Source organism: Anser brachyrhynchus, assembly GCF_964034855.1.
Source record: "Anser brachyrhynchus genome assembly, chromosome: 9".
NCBI classification, from domain to species: domain Eukaryota; kingdom Metazoa; phylum Chordata; class Aves; order Anseriformes; family Anatidae; genus Anser; species Anser brachyrhynchus.
The window spans coordinates 24696211-24717137 of NC_137703.1; the positions used below are offsets into that span (position 1 = coordinate 24696211).

Sequence of the window (20927 nt, forward strand, 5' to 3'; positions counted from 1 at the left end):
GAATTCATGTAATTCACAATTTAATGAGAAAAACTAATTAGCCTAAGATCATATTTTTCACTTCTGTCAACAGTAAATCAATATTGCTGAACTTCCTACATATTGCAAGACACCATAAAATAAATTAAAATGAGCTTTTAGAAAGCTACCAAAAATTAACATTTAATTTTTAAACTTTGAATCTACTTTTAAAATATACACTCAAAACAATGAAATTGGGGGAGGGAGGTGGAAATCACAATATGATAGTAAAAAATTGTAAAGCAGACTAACATTATAGTAATATTGCATTCTCACATGGTCATAATGTGAAGTGGCACATTAAAAAACTTATTCGAGGAATGCAAACACCACTTGAAATGAAGTAAGCATCACTTACTTTTTAGATCGCCTCTGTCTTTGCTAGACTTGCTAGGATTTTTCTCAGCAATATGCATTTGAAACTTATGTCTAGCCCACTGAGTTAGATGATCGAGCATGGAGAACACTGTCTGTGTGCTCAGTTGGCTTAGATCAGATGCACTGTCTTGAAGTCTCCTAGTACACTGGTCATCATGTTTCAGAACAGCCATAATCTCCATGTAAACCTACACAAACGTTAATGTGGTGAAAAACAGAAGTACCATACAGACACCAACAGAGTAGAAAACAGCACATATTAACATAATTAACAAATTAACATTAAAAAATGAAGATAGTAGATATTTTAAGTGCTTACGTTAATAATTTGGTCTTTATTTATAAGCCCTGTTTGTCTGGTGATCTTAAGAGGAAGAAAGGACAAACCCAGTACAAATCATCAGAAGATTCTACGCTTATCGTGAATGCATTCCTTCGCAGAAGAACATACCCCTAACGACCTCCTTCTACACACCCAGAATGTTTCAACACCGTTATTTTAACTGTGAAACTTCAAATTAATAGAACATAACCTGTATTTTTCAGTTTCTTCAATTTCTGCTAAAGCAAACTAAAGGAAAGATTAATTCCTGGATGATGCTTTTCCCTCCTGTCCCTGCTCTGCATGAGTGTCATATCTGAACAGGTTCCTGTACTTGAATCGTAAGTGTGTGCAAGGGAAAGAAAAAATTATGGGTCTGTGTTCTCAGAAGTGTACAAGTTCAATTTATTCCTTAGTTTTTGCCCTCTCTTCCTTTTTGTGCCACTGCATCTCCTAATGTTACTGCAATCCTACTTAACAACATGGTATCTTTTCTCCTAGGCCCTGCTGAAATAACTTTAAGAAATATAAATCCACTGAAAAGCAACTGAACACAAACTTGTACAAATTTATTAAAAAACCTGGCTGAAAATGTAGCAGGGTAGGGGAAGGGGAGAGTGTTTAACAACTACAATTTGTTCATGTAGGTCTACAGTAGTTCTGCAGAGCTGAACAGCTCTGAGGAAGAACAGCTCCTGAATGCTCCCATGAAGAATTCATACTTACCTCTTGTTGATCCTCTTGGCTGCACCCCAATAAAACATAGACAAGGATGTGTGGAAGCAGATAAATTGTCACTTTATAGTCATTCTTCATCATAATACTGCAGCAATCAAAAACTTTTCTGGCAAGATCATGTCGCACCTACAAGAAAATATTTCCAGCAGAAACATCATTACAAATACCCAAATACTTAACAGGTGTCTATTTTTGACAATTACAAAAGTATTTGATGGAACAGAATTTAAGATACTAGTCTCCTACGGAAAATTCATCGAACTTAAACCTGCAACATGGATGCCAGATGGTAGCTTTTATTATGTGTATGAATTGCTGATACCACAAAAAGACAGGCAAGCAGTGCTTACACATTCCACTTCCGTTTTCTACAGCACTGTGAACTTGCACTGGCCATTAGAAAAAAAAAACAAAAAACAAAAAACATAAGGCTGAGAGTCTACTACTTCTTTGAGCCTCTATCCTGCACTTAAAAACATGAAAAAATTAGGAAGTTATAAAGACAATCAATTCATCTTTATCTGAAATAGAAAGAAGCCACCACACCTACTGAGCTAATGCAATCAAAGTCACTCTCTAGAGTGGTTGATCTAGAAATGAAATTTTCAGTGGGTCACTTAGATGCAGGAAAGGCGAAAGGAAAGGAAGAAAGGGAGAGATAAGTACTTTTTATGTGCTGGGACTATGGATCTACGGGGACATGAAAGAAATATTTCAGAAACTGACAAGGTACCTTGAGGTTTTCCAGAAGCATTTCAGGTAATTTACAGTGACACTTCAAGTGCTCTCAACTATACAACAGTGTTTGGACAAAGGCAAACTTCCTAGACTTTTGGCTTTGGCACTATCTGCCAAGTCTAGCCAAGAAGAAGCAATGCTGGGTAAGAGAAAGTGCACAGTTACCTTAAAGATGCAAGAAGTCTGTACTATGCACTATAACAAGCCTCCAGAGAAAAGACATATCCCCCTCATCCATCCCTTACTTTCAGAAACTGAAGTTAGGTCAAGAACTGTGTATCAAGAATACCAACTTAGAAAGCAGACTTATTATCTTACCTTTGTTATAAGATAACCTGCCCAAGTTGCTGACCATTCTGCAAAATTGTCACCTAATTTGCTTAAGTAAATTGGCTTCTTCATCTTAGACCAATCAACAACTTTTTGGTAACTCTTGTACCTGTAATTTTAAAGTACCCTTTTAATAAAACATTTCAAATATATATATAATAATAATTAAAAACAAAACAAAGCAAAAACTATAGCATGCATTTAATTCTAAAGTTCCCTAGCTTGAATCTTAAGGTTTCAACTTCTGAATCTTAAAAATAAATAAATAAATAAATCCAGCAGCCAATGTATTTTTCTAGAACTTCTTGAAATGAAACATGACATATGAACAACATAACACGCTACCAGAACTTTAAAGCATACTTCAAAGTCCTGTTCAAATTAGCCTTAAGAAATGCAGTTTGATGTTTATTTGAGTAGTATGTTTTGACGGGAAAAACCCAGAACAGATATGAAAGCCAAGAAAGGCCAAAGAATCAGTTTTCTAAAAAGGTCAAACTTATCACAGATGAGCATGACAGTCAGTATTCATAAGGAAACAGAAAGGAAACTTTAATTATTTCAAATTAAGGTACATACATAATAGGAAATTTTCTTCACACTATACTTTACCATTAATTCAACCAAATTTAACAAGTTAAATTGAAACCCAATGAGATCCTCCTACTTCTATAAATGATATCAGTAAAGGGATATTAATGGATTTGAGTACAAAGTCAGTACAAACTAGTGAGAATTTGTAGAGAGAAAGGCAAACAGAAATAACAGCATCAGAACATTGTATAAGACAATGTCCTAGGGAAACCACATGTATCTGGGCAACGTATGAACTAAGAATTCTGCTTGTTTGATTTACAAAAAGTTATATATTCAAATAAATGCTAATGCAGCTTTATATAGGGAAAGCTTCCTTGCTGTTTGTATATACACATATCACTCTTCACACAAGAATGACAACCATAATACCAAATCATGTTATTGCTAGCCCAGAGGTTAAAAAAAAAAAAACAAAAACGCTTTTAAAGCTGTTATGAAAAGAAATTGCGTAAATTGTCATTTACCGTGTATTTAAATGAGGTTCCAAGATTTCCTGCACATGCTCAGGAAATCTCCTCCAAAGCCTGGAGCCTGAGCAGTCAGTGTTTGTCTCTCTACAGTCATAGATAGACAATAACTCCTGAAAAGGCATGGATTATATAAACAAGTTAGCATTGAAAATACTTCATGATCACAAGAAAATTGGTGTACACAAAGAACAAAATACAAATTACAGATTATTTAATTCAAAAATTATAACCATAAAAATTTAATCCAAGATCATTATCCCCGTTACTACCCATGGGTTGATTTTGACTAACTATAGATTCTCCAGATTTCCTGGCTGGTGTTTGGACCACATTATCGTACATTCTGCACATGTGCTAATAGACAAGGACTAGAAGCTAGTCTGATTCTTTCTTGTGCAGAAGCTAATTTAATCCATGGACTACATTGGGTCATCAATTTTCTCCTAGAGCTATGAAGTCATCCTGAAGTTTTCACAAATATATAAGACCACAAAAAAGTCAGCCTAGAGATAGCAAACCAGCACAGAAGACTATAGCCTGAAAATAAGGGTAGACTAGCTGCTTCTTAAAAGGGTAAGCAGAAGCCCTCTTAGGAATACTTGCTGTTTTCAATTTCTGCCTACGGAACATGCACAATTTCTATGTCAATCTCATGATTAGTCCTTGAATCACTATGTATAGACTTAATTACTTCTGAAACGTCAGATCTCTCTGATAACATGACACAGAAACAAACTTATGCTTTTATTTAAATGCTTTTATTTGGCAACTCCCCCGAATTCTAATGGACAAGTGAGCAACAAGGAGTTAAAAAAAAGACCCTGAATCACCTTTTATATTGTAATTTAAAACTGTACAGGATGATGTTTCAAACGTACTGCAAAACGTACATTTATATTTCATAATGCTGTGTTCAGTGTGATAGGAAGTAATTTGTGAAGATAAAAGAGATCTAACATTGTATCTTACCTGAATAGCATATGCTGCAGAGTCCTGAGCACGAACATTATCAGCATAAGCAAGGAACGCTCTAGTCAGTTCCATCAATAATCCATAGGCAAAATTTGGATCCTCCACACCAGCCTCAATCACAAACACAATTTTATTACACAATTTTATTACAACAAAGTATAATTAATGTTCAGATGGTCACTTTGAAGCCTGGCTACAAGCCAGTTAAGATGACAAAGCACGTAGAGATTTTCAAAGAGTCTAAAGCTAAGAGGTTCCCTACTCCCAAGCATATAAAAAAATAAAAATCCCATCAAACTTTAATGCTAAGCATAACACTACAGCAACACTTCTTACCACAAATGTGAAATGCTTTCCTTGAGTTTCACTTGTTGAAAAATCCAGCCTGCCAGGATCTATAGCTCCCAGTTCACCTAAACATTCTCCGCAAAGTAGTCGGGCTTGAGAATTTGCATCCTGACAGCCGATAAGAAGTACGGTTACCAACTGAGAGATAACTGGCTCCACAGTTTCACTGTCTGTTACATACTTTATCAATTTTTCCTAGGAAGTTGAAAAAATAAAAATGAGTCTACAACCATGTTTACAATAAGTCATCTCAGAAATTTTCTGTCTGTAACTCACTCGTCATACTTTATTTGCCCATGACTTTAGGTTTATCATTCAAATATTGTCATTTTGTAACTATAGCCCAGTTGTACTAAATTGCTTGTTATCATACGAAGGATTAAATAAATAAGTAAGAATGAGGTATTAGTAATGCTCTTATAGCCAATACTTTATTTCATTATTAAATACCTCTCTACTAACTTAATTTTCTTTCCTTGTTGTATCAAGAATCTGTCTTTTCTACGCTATCTTTTTCTTTAGACTGTTGAAATGCATTTCCTAGATATATCTTCTCTTACAGTAAAAAAAAAAAAAAAAAATATACCAATACCCTTGGTAACTCAGCATCACATCAAGGAGGACTGGAAAGTCCTGTTACATTGAGACATGATGGAAAAGAATCCCTTCTACCAATTATATTAAGAAACATCTAGATTAACAAATGCAGGAGAACACCCAAGTTCATGCAAACACCCAGTAACAGTAAGCTTGTTGGTCTGGTTGCTACTCTGATTCATTTCTAAGTGTACTCAAAGAGGTTTTTAATACCTGATTTCTATATAATGTTTCTTTCAGGCTGGTAAGTGCATGGATACGAACATCCACATTTTCATGCTGAATAGCTCTCATGGATAGCTGCAGTGTTGTCTGCAAGTCAGTGCTTTTAGAAGATTCCTGAACAGGACGTAAGAAATGCAATAAAAAGTAATAAATATAACAGGAACACAGTTAAACAGCATCTCAAAGAACACAAGCAATAAGACATACAAACATCTATTTATCTACACACATTCTTAACTATATCCATATACTGCTGTCTTCCTCTACTTTTGTTTGCTCTCCTCAAGGAGGTGCTATACTTGTACTTTTGTTTATAATTCTTAATCAGAAGAAAATGACTAAATCCAAAGAAAACTCTTTGCTTCAAGCACCTCAGTATCTAAAATAATTGTAACTTTTTTTTTATGTCTCTTATTCCCACTAAATAGTTGCTACATCCCATGTATTTTGCTTGCCTTTAGAAGGTAAGTAGAAAGGATAGACCATAAAGTACTCCTAAAAATAAGACAAACCAGGTCAACTTGAAAGAGAATACAGATAAGGGCTTCAATTAAAAGTAATTTATCTTGAAACACATTCATTGCCATAGCTAAGAATGTTGACTTTTAACCTTATAATCTCTTTAGTCTCAAAAAGATGCAAAGTTAGAATTCAGGGGTGCTACAAAACAAGCATGTTAAATGTGACCCCATTTCACTCCTAAAGAGTGAGAACCTGTCTCAAAGTATTCCTTCAATGCACAAATTCTGCTTTGTTGTGGAGGCAGATGAATGCTCTTTCTACTTAACAAAGCTTTTAATAAACAATTTTCTCATTCATCATGAATTAACTTGATGCATTATAAATAAATAAATAAACAAAGCCGTACCTTTCGATATTCCTGAAGGACTACTTGAATATCTTTTAGCTCTGGAAGGTCAGGCAGGAAATATATTTCATGTAAAAAGTCTCGTACTGCATCCCTAATAGTCATAAAAATATTGCAAAGAACATTTTGAATATTAGTTGGATGAGAAAGATTTTAAAAACCCATTCAATGAAAGCACTAAAATGTAATAACAAGAACAAAAGCAGAAAAAAAATCCATTTTTTTTTCAAATACATGTGTTAAACAATTTATTACTCTTTTTACTGAAATAATATAAAGGTATTTCTTCTCTATACTTTATATTACTCTCTAATAGCTAGTTCTTCCCAATGCTTTGAGAGTTGCCATTCACCTCTAGCAGGTTTGGCTCTCCTTAGTTTGGACACAGGACAAAGGGTGAAAATAACCCCTTTTGATTTGTAGCCAATTCCTCTTTTCCTTATAAGAATACACATAACCAAAAAAAGAATTCTCTCTTCCTAAAGTGAAGTAAGCTATTTCCATTTTGCTTCTGTTTTAAACAGGCTTCTATGAGAGCCTTGTTATTCATAGAGTCACCTTTTATTTTGAATACTGTTGGTATGATAGAGTGCAAGAAAGATGAAAATCCAACATAAGTAACCAAAATATAAGCTATGGCCAGTCCTAGAGAATACTAAGTTACAAAAGATACTTCTTTTTTTTTAAGATACTTTTTTTTTTTTTTAAGGTAAGGTGACCAGTTGCAAAGAAGATGTGCTAATTTCTGTGCATTTCATAACTGTAACTCTAGTTAGTGAAATCAACAAATAAAGACCTCATTTCCTCCCTACTTCCAACTCTGTACACTTCTCTCTAGCTTAGAATAAATGTTAGCAATTACTGTTATTCCATCTGCATGGCCTGTAGAGCCAAACATTTTCCCATTCCAACAGAAAAAACACAGAATCTGAAGCTTGATACTGATGCAGGGGAGAAGCCCTCTAAATAGGCTGTAACTTGGCTGCATCATATATTTTTAATGAGGTCAACATCAGAATACGTTTTCAGATAAGGATATCACTTGTGAAATTTCAAAATCTTGTTGCAATTTAAAGAAGTGGAAATTTTATAGAACAAATTAATATTTTGCATAAAAACAGTAAGTTTTCTCATCTCAGTACTGGACAATTTTCATTTAGTGTTACCTCCATTTCTATTACAGGATTTAATCCACGTAAGCGAAAGTATTTTGTACAGTACCTGTTCTCGACTATGAGAAAGTAAAATACTGCTGTTGTTTCCTTTGGCTGGATATGTATAAGGGGCAGCAATGCTACGATCACATGACTAAGCAGGGAGCCAAGGTATGAATGATCCAGACTTCGAACAAAACAATCCCAGGCTCTGAATAAGAAAATACATGAAAACAATAGTAATCAATGATTCTTCTCTGCATAAAGGCATTTTATCTGAATCATGAGAAGCATTCTAAATTATATGAGTTCTGTGGTTTAGAGTATTGTCTAAAACAAAACAAAACAGTATATTCAATGACAAAAATGGCAGGTATGTCACTTTTTGGGCACTCTATCAGTTCACCTGCAACACAGTTCTGGAAAATCATCCTTGTATCTTAGGGCTGTTCTCAGTGTAGTCATCATCTTCACTCTTACTGAACTGATGTGTTTGGGACCCATAAGCTTCATTAAAGACATGAGACTGTTCAAGGCCTACATATATATACAACAACAAAAAAAATCATGTTGGTATATTAGATTCTTAGTGAAACACATACAAGCCACTTCTTCGAACACAACCAGGCTACCCTGGCTAAAGAAATTATATACCATATAAGCCAAATGAGGTAATAAAGTTGTACCTTCTCTGTTTATCCCCGCCCCCCCCCCCCAAATATATTTGTTTAACATTCTCCAGTGAATACAAACTTAGTTTGATATTTCAGTAAGAGATTTGTGGATTTGAGGAAAAGAGAAGTAAAGAGGATCTGGAATGACTAGACTGTAATAAGAAATAAAGCAGTTGTTTAGGCTGTTGACAGACAAGGGAAGAACTGTAGACACCAAAGGAGTTTACAGTTACAGAAGTCTGTTATACGATGATTGACTGTATGTCCAAAACTCTAGAAGCTGGAAAGTACAGATTGAGAAAATACAGAGAAAACAAACTTGCATTTGAAACCAGTGACAGAATTGACATAGATCTTATAGCAGAAGTGACAGTAAGCTTAAAGGAGCAGTTAACAGCTGAGTTGTCAATGGGACTGATAAAAGACAGGAGAGAAATACTAAGATGCAGAAAAAGCAGGAGATATTTCAGTCACAGTCACATTGTATCTGACAAGGTAGCAGAATGTCCAGCATGACATAACAGAACATAGGAAGAAACCCGAGCTTGAGGAAAGGTCAGGGAAGGGAAAATTCACACACACAAACAAGATAGAATAGAATTAGTAGGTATAACAGAAGAAATGCTATGTAAATGAAAGTAAGTTCAGAAAACATCAAGACACTGGGCTATGAAAATGATATCACCTCAACGTGAATATCTCAGAAGCAAAAAAGCTAGAAAACAGAACACCAGCAGAGAAAATGCAGTCTATAGATAAACGCATAGGTTATATATGTTCTAGGACTGAATAATTCCATTTAGAAATTATCTGTGCCACCTCTGTGAGGTGGCCATAAGATCTACCTTGCAGTTAGAAGCTCGCTGCCTCAGCACAGCAGAACTTTCAGATTTTGTCTTGTGTCAAGGTGTGAGCACTAATTTCACTAAGCCTCTGTACTGTAAAGCTCAAAGGAGCTGTTCTATGGGAAACAAAACCAATAAAGCCCAGTTTCCCTTGGATTTGCACTTTATTTTTTCAGCTTTTTGCAGCAGTAGTTTCAGCTTTGCCCTCTAATGCCCTTAAAACCTTGTTCCCTGCAATAACTACAATTTCCTCCCATATTCCCTCACCCTCCACTTTGTTTCTTTCATGCATGTAAAACATATACTCAGATTCCCCCTCTATAATCACAGGTCAAGTGACATGTGACACATACCACACAAATGAATTATGTACATTAAATGACCAGTAAAGAAAAGGAAAAAAAAAACACACATACTTCTGAGCTTACACAGATGTCCTACCCAGGGTGAGATCACCAGTTTTCAAGAAACACGTGTCAACTAAGTATCTTTGAGACATCAACAACAATTGCACAATCACATAAGCAAGTCTGGAGCATTCAAATAGCCCTTAAAAATAGTCCTTGTTTATCTTTGTTTTAATATTCACAATTGAGTTTACGCACCATTTTTTTATCCTCAATGCCAACACTGGAACTTAATAACTGCATGTTAAAAAAAGCCAAGATACCAAGCAACTTAGGCTGCAGATAATCAGCCTGTGGAGAAAAAAGTAAAAAAGTCATCTTACTATTAACACATTGCTAAGCTGAAGTAATGAAATAGCAAGTACGAAATGGCTATTCTAACAGAAAAATGGGAAGAATCCCAAACACATACACTGCTCCATAAGAAATACCAGTGTTCGTGAAAGATGTTCCTATTAGGCTGTGTTGTTTTTATTTTTATTAATGCACATTTGGAATGTATCTATTTATTACAAGAACACTTGATATGAAACAACAGTCTTTCCTCCACTTTTACTTCAGATAGGATTTATAAGTGGTATTCAAAATATGTCAAATTGTCCTCATTCTCTGACTGGAGATTAAAAATATATTAAAAATATTGAACAAAACCGAACATGAATATTTTGATCTCCTTACCATTTGTTCAGGTGACGTTATTTCTCTAGGTCCCTGATAGGGATCATCATGAGATGCAAATGAAGCCAATATTGACAAACCATTGAAGACTTGCTGATAGTGCTCTCCTATACGAAGCAGTAGTTCATTATGCAGTCCCTGGTAGTCTTGTCTCAGTAAGCTGCCCAGTTCAATCTCAGTTTCATTCTGTAATAAATCAGAAACCAAGTTTTACTTTCTTTGCAGTGAAACTAGCGCACTGAAAGATTGGTAGCATCAGACTTTAGGTTGATTTACCATAGGAATGAAAGAGAAAGTTCCCACTCAGATCAATATCAGATAATCCAAGCCTTTGGAGTTAAAGTTCACAAAATATCTCACAACATCTACTCAGAGCAATGGAAGAGATTACAAATAAAAACAACAGAACTTCTGCATACACAATTTCCCCAGCTATGCTTTGCAATACCTTTATTTAAATAAAGCAGAAAGAAGAAAGCTCACTATTCATCCACTGTTGCTCTTAGTCAGCGTGTATAATAGTGCTGCCAATGCCCATTTACCTTGAGGTAATGAAGTGCCCGCTCAAGTTCATCCTTGGAACAAGAACAGACCAAATGAGAGAAGATGTATTTGAAGTTGTTGATTAAAATCTCTCTTCGGTTTACATTCAGTTGTTTTGCTATTGTTCGAATAAGAGTGGAGGCTGCGGGACTGGCCTTGGCTGCAAGGTCAGGAAGCAAAACTTGCAGGGTTCGCTGGTAAATTAAGAACAATGCTTAATGGGGAAAAAAACAACATAAACACCATACAAAAAAAAAAAATTAGTGAAAAATCCCCCCTCCAAAACCACCAAATCCAGGGTTTGGTCAACATATATCTATGGTCATATCTGTGAGCATAGATATGAATACAGAACTTTAATGAGATGGAAACTTTTAGTCAAAAAGTAGTTAAAATAATGATGTTAAGGAACTGCTTCATCTAACCATTACTGAAACATTCAAACAAGAAGTGGCAAGCTTATCTGAAGCTTAAGTAGCTTCATAGATGTTGTACTCATATTTTGCTTGTTAGTAGATGGGAAATCTACCCACAGTTATCTAATCAGATCAAGTTATTTACCCACAGGACAATGGCTTTCCTCATATGTAACAGTGAAGCAGACATCAGGCAAAACCATGCCTTACAAACAATCCAGTGCACTAAATCGTTAATGTAATTATACTCAATAAATACTCTACATGATGGATTGCTCATTATCTATCACATTCAAATTGGCACTGAAGCCATCACTGTAGGTCCTTGATAAAACTGTTCCTCTGTAATTATTCTGAACGTAACAAACAACAGCAACTAGAGAAAAAAATTAAGATCTGTGACATTCACAAAAAAGTAATGGACTAAAATAGAAATCCATGAGCGCACACACGCAGACACAAAACACGAGTTCAAAGGGACTAACCAACTTACCGAGAGAAAGCGATTTAGATCTGGAAAGTCAAATACACTGGCAACCTCAGATAACATGTCCAGAGCCATTTCTCTGTGGTGAGCAGCTTCTTGTTGCCGTAGCTCGTTACCCTGGCATGGCACACTCAATACTGCCATCTGGCTGGAGTGCAGGGATTCCACCAGAAACTAAACATGAAGAAATAGCTACTTAATGTTACTCTCCCCTTTTTTTGCTCCCTAAGCAAAAAAGTTGCACTCTCCCTATGCACCTACTTTTCTTTTCCATTTATTGCACACAGATTCAGTATTATTACTTTGTGACAGAACTAGATCAATAATTGCATTTAATTTTGCAATCTTGAGCTGAGATACTGCACATAATTCAAAAAGAACACTCAAAACTAGAAAAGTCTGAATCTAATAATCATATTTTAACCAGAACTTCTGACTTTAGATAACAGGTAAAACGCATTAAGAAATCAACCGTGGCATTATTATGTCTGTAACAAAGGCTGACTTCAATTCCAATTTTATACCCTAGCCTCCTGTGACAATGGTACCATAGCAATGCAAGAAGATATAAGGCATCCAGGAAATAAAACAGAAAAGCAATACTGCTGAGGGGAGAAGACCATGACAAAGTCAAATATTTCCTATTCCTTCCTGAATGTGTTTTTGTTTTTTTTTTTTTAATTTCTTTCCTATCCTTTGAGACTTCACCTTGTAAAGTAGACTATTTTTACCTTTAATATCGTTTTTAAAATACACTAAATAGAACCTAAATATATGCCTTTGTATGTTACCAACTCTTTACTTTTTACCTGACAGATAGGTTTCTTGTACTGACTGAAAAAAGCTTGCAGTTTTATGGACTTAGCTGCTGCCAGGGATCGAATTTCTGTGTATGCTGCTCCAGCCACAGAAGCTGACTTGGACAACAAACAGTGCAACAAATGCAAGAGGGCAAATGGTACCAAATCTCCTTTGGATGCCCTTGGAAAGCAAGTAGAAAAAAAAGAAAGTAGAAAGAAAATTAACCATTGCACTAATAAAATTACTTAATATACAATTATCACAATGCAAAACAACTCATCATTGTATATAAATAGCTTATCTGTACTTGCAACAATAGGACAGGAAAAAAAGGGGCATATTCCGTATGAATCAAGAGATTAATACAGCTGCAAAGGACTCTGGACAAAGCCTGAGCTTGAAATAAGTACATTTAAAGTTACATTTACACTTGAACAAAAACTTACTGTGCATTGCAAACTGACAGTACATTGCAATTTTCAAGATATTATCAAAAATACCTTCCAATATCTCCTGTTGTGAGAATCAAGGTATCTTTAAGCTCATTATTTCTTGATATTTTGGCATTTGTATAGGCTTCTTTCATTCTTGAAACAAAGAGCTAGATCACATAAAAACAAAAGAATCATTTTGAAGGGTCTGACATCAGTAAAAGAAAAACAACAAAAATTAAGTATGAATTCACCTCTTTTATGAATCCTTCTTCAGAGTCTAAGGATTCTAATATGTTCTTTATACAGTCGCTGAAAGCCACTCGTACATCTTTGTCTGGATCTTCCATTAGATTTAATAAAGACCCAATGAGAATTTTCACACTTGACTCATCACTGTTAAAATCCAGATGTTTGCAAAGGTGAGGTATATTTTCTATAAACGCTGAGCAGCATGGGTTGGAGGAGGAAAGAAAAAGATACTTTTAATGTTTTTTTTCTTTTTTTAAATTTATTGAAGTAAATAAAAGCATTACAATTCAGACATAAAGCACGTAATATTTACTCTCTTGAGAAACGAGTAAAAAACCAGAAGAGCTATTTCAAATCTAGATTTTATCAAGTATTACATTCCTAGACATAGACACAAACCAAAATTAAGCATGGTAATTTAACAAGAATGTCATGACAATATCTAACATTAGCCTTGGTATCAACTGAAATACCAAATTTCAAGCACTGTCTAAGCTACAAAAAAAAAAATAGAAAAAAGGAATGGAGAAAGGTACAGTAGTAGTGGCACAGAACTTTGTACAGAAGCACAGTAAAAATAAAATCACATACCTAGTTTTACTGAACTGGATACTTGGTTCTCAAGAAGAGTAAGAAATGGCTTGAAAACACAGGCTTGCACAGAATGAGTCTTTTCATGAGCAGAAGTCACAGTAAGGCTGCTACATAAGATATCATAAGTAACGTGCCTAATATCAGAGTCTGCTGAAGGAGGTTGTACACTGAAAGTACCAGAAAGACAGCAAGATAATTTCCCAACTATAGCAGCACAAGCCTCCTTGACTAGCTCAGACTCATCTTGGATTTGATTTCTGAAATGGAAACAAAAATGAAAACATTTTAATAGATTGCTTATCTAGAAATTTGCTTTCCTACATTGTCTGAATTCTTTAACTATACTGGATGTATTATTTGGACAATTTAAGGATCTGCTTCACTAGATTATCTTTTTACTTTTCAAATCACTTCCAAGTTTTCTTAAATGGTTGAAGTTGCACTGGGCATGGTGAGTCTGGTATGTTACAAAGAAAGTGAAGACTACAGACAATGGAACAGAAAAGAGCATGAAATATACACAAAAGAAAGAGAAACTATAAAGACTTTAAAAGACATATGCACAAATATTTTAGTGGCAAAGACACCGCCTTACCTCTCCTTAGTTTAAAATTGTTGTTTAGAAATGGGGTCCTACACTAGCAAATTAATTTGTATACAGACACAGTAAGTGAAGTCTAGTCTACCTTCATTTACACACATTCTGCTGATATATTTTATGCTTTCTAAAATCAAAGCCTAGTAAGTTCTGGATGAAGTAGAAATAAAAATAAAAAAATAAATTTTTATTTCAGTGCTTATAATATAGTTCTAATATGTGTGGTTTTCTTCTTGCAAGAAAAGATGTATTAATACATACAAAAGAGCTTCGGGAATTACAGTGCAGGACGTCATGCCTTGTGGATGAAGCAGGAGAGAGAATCCTTTAACACAAATAGCCCGAATTACTTCATGGGGACTTTGTAGTGCCCAATGATAAATGGATTTTCTCCAATCCAAACGTATGTTGTTTGGGAAGAGAGACAGGAGGAACGCACAGTGTGACTGAGTTTGGGGTGCTAAAGAGAAAAACAAAGCAGATAATTACTTGATTTAAAATTTGAATATTGTTAATAATCATAAAAGGACAAGGAAAATAATTTCCTGAGAGATACTAGAGTTTATACACTTTAATATACTTACAGAAACTCTGTGCAGTTTTTTGACTCAAAGCTAGAGGATCAATCCCAAAAGCAGATGTTTTAAAAGAATCGTCAGGATGGCTGCAAATCCAGGGCAGAGACAGCATTCCACATAAATTGTCAAGAATCTGATCACTCAGTGGAATTTTTACTAGAAAAAAAAAAAATCCAACATGACAGCTGTTTTTATGCAAGCTCTGTATAGACTCACATTATGTTAATTTAGTACAGATTTTTTTTTCTATCAACAAAGAATGGTATCAATACAGGTTGATACCCTACATTTTATACATATAATATAACGCAGCCTTATATGAAAATAATCTAAACATTTCATGAAGTGGCAGCAGGTAATATGTGAGCGGAATTAATACAGCTCTGTCATCCCTGGATTTGTATGAAAACTCAGGTGGATTTTGGGACGGCTATTAAGCTGAACTCAGAATACAACATCATTCTTAGAAGACTCTCTGTCCCCCATCTTACTAGCTGCTTTAAAAAATAACCAAACCAACCAACCCACCCACACAGGTTCTCTGTAGTTTAGGTACACTTCCAGCATGCCAAGTTCTGATGAAAATGATTAGAAGCTATGAAGTCTTTAAGCGAAACAGAGGTAGTAAGGCATGCTGCCTCTGTGCATTTTAAGAAGGAAACTAGTTGAAAATTCATTTCAAAGACTTGTAAATCACATTCAAAATGAATACAAAGAAAGCTCTCTAAATAGAGAAAAAATGTTTTTGTTTTTTTTTAAATTTAACCATTTTTGTACAGAGTTCTAACACAAGATGTGTAATTTCAGTACAACAAACCAATTTAGTCAGATACATTCTTAGTTTACAAAACCAACAAAAACCATGCTATTTTAAACGATTTCTCACCTTGTGCGTACAGCAAAGCATCAAAGATTTTCACTATTCTGTCAACCACTTGTTCTAGGTTAATAATTTGCGTAGCAGCCTCTAACAGGCTCCTACAGACTTTCACTACTCTTGTGATAAAATCAGAGGAAATCCATATGAACTGCATGTTCACCAGAGAATCTGAGGAGCTTGGAGTATTCTTGCATGTGTCAGTGTTACACGGATGAGTTACTTTATGATCTATACTGTTAAAAATAGAAATCATATGATCAATGTAACAGACTATAAACATTTACTACTGTAATGCTTTTAAGCAAAGGTGATATATAATTGTACTTCTTCAAAACATGCAGGACTTATCCAATACTTGTCCTGAGACATGGGGCAAGTATTAAACTAATCCACACAGATCATAACAGTTACAAGAAACTATTGGTCTCAGTTTCACCTTGGTACCTTTACCTGGTAGAATTTGTTGGGGGAGAACAGTGAACTACGCACAAAGCAGCTAGTCGGAGAATTACAGTAATTCCTTCTACAGTCTGAAGGATATCCGCTCTCACAATTTCTTTCTCGAGGATAAGTATTAAGGATGCAGCTTTCTTTGTGATGGCATTCCACAGTGTGCTCTTCAAGTTCATGTTTACTGGGTTAAGTCTGTAATTTGACCATATTAATTATTTTCAAACATATGGGTGTGTTTTCAGTGGTTCCCACCTGCCCCCACCACCACCAGAAGAGAGAAAACATAACAGCAAAAATAGATCTAATCCATGTTAGATACAGGACTGGAGGATTAGGAAAATAACCAACGAAACTTTAGCTTAAATGAGCGTTTTGGGAGAACAAGATACTAATTCTAAAATCCAACATGAGGCAAATCAGACTTATCTGAAAGGCTATAAAGGTATTAGTTTACCATCCTTAGATTGTTATGACAACCAGGGTATTTCCTGATGACTACAAAAAGGCAAATGTCACACCCAACTATAGCCCTGCCAGCCTAACCTCAGTCCCCGGGAAATTCTTCCCTAAACCCATTTCTAGCCACATAAGAGAGAAGATGGCAAAAGAGATGGCAAGCAGCTTTGTAAAAAAATGACATAGTGGACCAGTGGGAAGTTGAATAGAAGAGACCAGTGTGTCCTTGTTGCCAAGATGGTCAACTACATACTGGGCTGTATTATCAAGAGCAAAGGCCAATCCCCACATCTGGAGGCACCACATCTGGAGTACAGACAGCACGCTGGAGCCAGTTTTGAGTGCCCAAATACAACAAAGAGATCAATATGCTGAAACAAGTGCAAGATAATCAGAGAGCTAAAGCAAAACACAAGAGGCCAATGTAACTGGGTTTGGTCACCCCCGAACAACCCGATTTAACTTGACTTGTTTTGAGCAAGTCCAGGTCAACAGTATAGCTATGTACAAGATTCTACCACTCCTTATATATTCTCTCAGCATTTGTTTTCAATTTTTAGAAATTAAAATAAAATAATTCACACTAAACACAATAAAAATAAAAATACAGTCTCTTTAACTGAAGTTTAGCTTAAAAGTCATCTGTAGATTCAGATCTTTCAAAAGATCATTCAGACCTTTTCCAAACATCTTCCAATGTGACTGTTATGAAAAAACTGCCTCAAAATAAAAAAAAAAAAAAAAAAGCATTTCTTATTATTCCCTAGCTAAATTACTATCAAGTGGTTACTGAGTAAGTGTCATACATTACTGGTGTAGGTGATTTCTTTGGACGCTGTGTAGATAGGCTTAGCCGTTGTCTTTTCTCTGGAACTTCATCACTGCTGCTGCTCCACCCATCAGTATCAGAAGTATCCAGCTGGTTCTGATGAAGTTCCTGCAGTATTTCTTCTGTTCGTGCTTTTAATGCTGTATAAAGTGGACTAACCAGGTACTGGAATGTACAAAGAACAGAAGTACCATGATTTGTGTTATGCCTTACTTCCCAAAGACATGATATTATTATTTCTGACATCAAACAGAAAATTTTTAAACATTATGGTAACATCAAAGTCTTAAAAACCTTTCCGTACAAGAATCTTAATTACATGATGAATGAAGTTTCCTGTGTTCCCACCAGAGAGAATGCAGCTTGTTCAGCTGTTTCCCAGCTCTTGCCATAGTACCTGGCTACTGAAGCCATCAAAATAGACATGAGTTTAAAAGACAACAGATACAATATGCATGTGGGTGCACGGGGTAAGCCAGAACACCCAGCACACCCACATCTCATTATTTTAAATTAAACCTTTCTGTCTCCCTGTCTCTAAAAAGTATGACAATGCATAGAATTAGAAGGGAAAAGCAGCTCAGATGATGAAGGGAAATTACTTGTTAAGGTACCCTTGTTTAACCCTATTCTGTACCTTAACCCCATTGTATAATACAGTTGTAAACAGATACTTGTGCCTGCATAGCCTCTCAATAGCTTAATATATTTCAAAAAGAGAGGGTTCAGCTATGTTAAATTAAAGAATTATAACCTATAAAAATACATGAAACAGCTGAGTAACAAGGAGGAATACCAATCAAATTATCCAACTAATATAGTATTTCTTGGATTTTCTTCCTTGCACAGATACAGGGTTATGTACATTACCTATTTGCACGATGAACAGTTTTAAAAATCAACCTACCTCTTGTTCTTCGTGAGTTCCAAGCACATTCACAAAAATACTGCATATGGTATTGATATGGGCTTTTCGCACTTGTAAGGCAGATTCATAGCCAGGTGGAACAAACTCCAGAAAATATTGCAGTATATGGCAAAAAGCAGCTTTCAGCTTTTCAGAGTGAAGACACCTAAATACATCTCCTTCAAACAACGCACAAAGCTTCTCTAGTAGCATATTCAAATAGACAGGTTCAATATTTTTGTAAGAATCTGCTTCAAAAGGTAACAGTGTCCTCACCAACAGTAAGAGTTCTCCAAAAATTTCTGATTCTTCAGTATCCATTTCAGGTGCTGATTGTAGAATTCCAAAAAAGACGGTGAAGAAAACACTGGCCAGCTGTTCTGGAGGTCCTCCCAAATGGATTAATTTTATTAAAAACTTCACAGACAAAGCTTTAACTTTTGGACTACCATACTCCAACAGGGAGCAACCTATCCCCCAGAGAATAGTATCTTGTCTTACAAAAAACACATCTGCAACAATATGCGTCAGGATAGACAATAAGATAACTTCCAAACATTCTACATTAGGCATACCCATCAGCTGTAATGGTGCCAGTCTTAAATATCCCACACTGTCACTTGTGTTGCTTGAAAATCTCTTCACAGTCACCGGCCATACCAGCACATCTCCCCAGAGGTGCTTTTGTGCATCTCTTTCATGCAGGAAGATTAAATCTTGGAAAAGCTGTAGAAAGTCTTTTGTCAGTATTTCAAAGATGGAGCAACCCCTCATTTTAAACAGAAAAAGTAAGGAGCAAATGACATCACAAATGTTCTTGTGCAATGTGTTGCAGTTTGGAGTTGCGGCAATTCGGAGAAGCCTCGTTATGATCCAGTTACTAAATTCTAGGACAACAAAAAGAAACAGCACTCAAAACTATTAAGACAAAAAACAAAGCCTCCTACTAAAAAGCACCTCCTTGAGAGCAAATTACTCATCAGTAAAGAAAAAAAAAAAAGAATAAAAGAATAAAAGAAATTTCACTGAGAAAAACGTGTAAGCTTAGTAAACAGAAAGCTTTCGCAGGGACATTTCATCAGGAGATCTTATTGAAAACCAGGAAGGGATTGGGGGCAGGAAGAGAAGACTGATTTTAGAGTGGGTAGTTCCAAACATTTTTTTTCACCTCAGAAAATCCCTCAGGCAATAACTATTTGTATAGGATATCTTATCAATGTTAGCTGGGCAGTATCATAATTACTAAGCAAAAGTACTGAATAAGGTCAAACTCTGTTCTCATAAATTACCATTATCACACACGTAAATCAATTCACTTAATAAAAGTCTATCATAAGTTTCATAGGTAATGGAAAACTTACCAATTTCTCTTTTCCCTATTTTTTTTTGTATGAATACATCAGCAGAAAATTTAAATCCTGTAAAAACCAAACCTGAATATAAACACTTTCAAACTCACCAATGGAACTGCATTCCGTGTCCTCCTGATTTCCACCCACATTTACAAACATAAGGGGGGAAGATTTCATGATATGTTGAATAAAATCTAGTAGCATTACAGAACTTGGCTGTGAATCTGATTTCTTAATGAGTTCCAAAGCAACTTTAAAAAAACAAGAAGACATTTCTGAATTAGTATTCCAATAAACCAATTTCATGAATTTTGTTCATACCTAAAACAGGAGATGAAGAAATTTATTATATAAAATATTATGATACGTTATCAATCTGAAATGTACCGTTTTAGTCCATAAAAAAAATTTTGAGGTTATTGTAAACCCTGTACATGACACCAAACTGTATGAAGTAAAATATAAATTGCTCAGAATAAGTACTATTCATTAACACTATTTCCATTCATTTAGTTAGTACTATATCCAGCTCTTTGATTAGCGAAAAATAGCAAATAGTTAACAGTTTAATTTGTAATCATGTTTTCCTAGATTTAAGATCTCTGTAGAAAAAAACACCAAGAATTGTTCTAAAGCTGCAAGAAATCAAAGATTTTAAGTTTCAACTTCAGCTTACAGAATCAAGTTTAACAAAACATTAGAGATATCTAGTGCTGCTATACAGCTCTCTTGAAGCAAGTATCTGAATCACATCACATTTATCCAAATTCCACAAGGTTACTTAAAGAGCACAAGAAGGAAACTATCCCAGATTTAGATAGCAATTAACCAGAAAAGTTACATGGTAAGGATAAAATACAATACTTACATATTTAAAAACAATAGTTAAGAACAGGCTTTTTTTTTTGTTTTTTGGCAATTACACATTTGTCTGAAGTCACTTCATATCACAAAAGCAAATTCATTCAATTACTAACACTTGTTGAAG

At 35.1% G+C, this 20927-nt stretch overlaps 1 protein-coding gene across 2 annotated transcripts in view; it reads right to left on the bottom strand.

Moving 5' to 3' along the window:
* The window catches only part of ATR (ATR checkpoint kinase), a 43900-nt gene that overhangs the window by 21092 nt on the left and 1881 nt on the right, over positions 1 to 20927 (bottom strand). For both annotated transcript variants that reach the window (XR_013955252.1, XM_080605250.1), the window contains exons 3-27: positions 20047 to 20190; positions 18588 to 19474; positions 17658 to 17845; positions 16393 to 16587; positions 15949 to 16175; positions 15069 to 15218; positions 14746 to 14944; positions 13884 to 14143; positions 13295 to 13485; positions 13110 to 13210; positions 12618 to 12789; positions 11815 to 11982; positions 10905 to 11099; positions 10363 to 10548; positions 9883 to 9975; positions 8165 to 8295; positions 7826 to 7969; positions 6605 to 6698; positions 5725 to 5850; positions 4903 to 5109; positions 4564 to 4677; positions 3589 to 3704; positions 2516 to 2636; positions 1448 to 1585; positions 380 to 587 (exon numbers count right to left, since the gene is read on the bottom strand). Coding sequence is in view for 1 of the 2 variants with exons in the window: in XM_080605250.1 (XP_080461376.1) it covers positions 380 to 587; positions 1448 to 1585; positions 2516 to 2636; positions 3589 to 3704; positions 4564 to 4677; positions 4903 to 5109; positions 5725 to 5850; positions 6605 to 6698; positions 7826 to 7969; positions 8165 to 8295; positions 9883 to 9975; positions 10363 to 10548; positions 10905 to 11099; positions 11815 to 11982; positions 12618 to 12789; positions 13110 to 13210; positions 13295 to 13485; positions 13884 to 14143; positions 14746 to 14944; positions 15069 to 15218; positions 15949 to 16175; positions 16393 to 16587; positions 17658 to 17845; positions 18588 to 19474; positions 20047 to 20190 (4755 nt within the window). In the remaining variant the exon portion in view is untranslated. The remainder of the gene's footprint in view (positions 1 to 379; positions 588 to 1447; positions 1586 to 2515; positions 2637 to 3588; positions 3705 to 4563; positions 4678 to 4902; positions 5110 to 5724; positions 5851 to 6604; positions 6699 to 7825; positions 7970 to 8164; positions 8296 to 9882; positions 9976 to 10362; positions 10549 to 10904; positions 11100 to 11814; positions 11983 to 12617; positions 12790 to 13109; positions 13211 to 13294; positions 13486 to 13883; positions 14144 to 14745; positions 14945 to 15068; positions 15219 to 15948; positions 16176 to 16392; positions 16588 to 17657; positions 17846 to 18587; positions 19475 to 20046; positions 20191 to 20927) is intronic.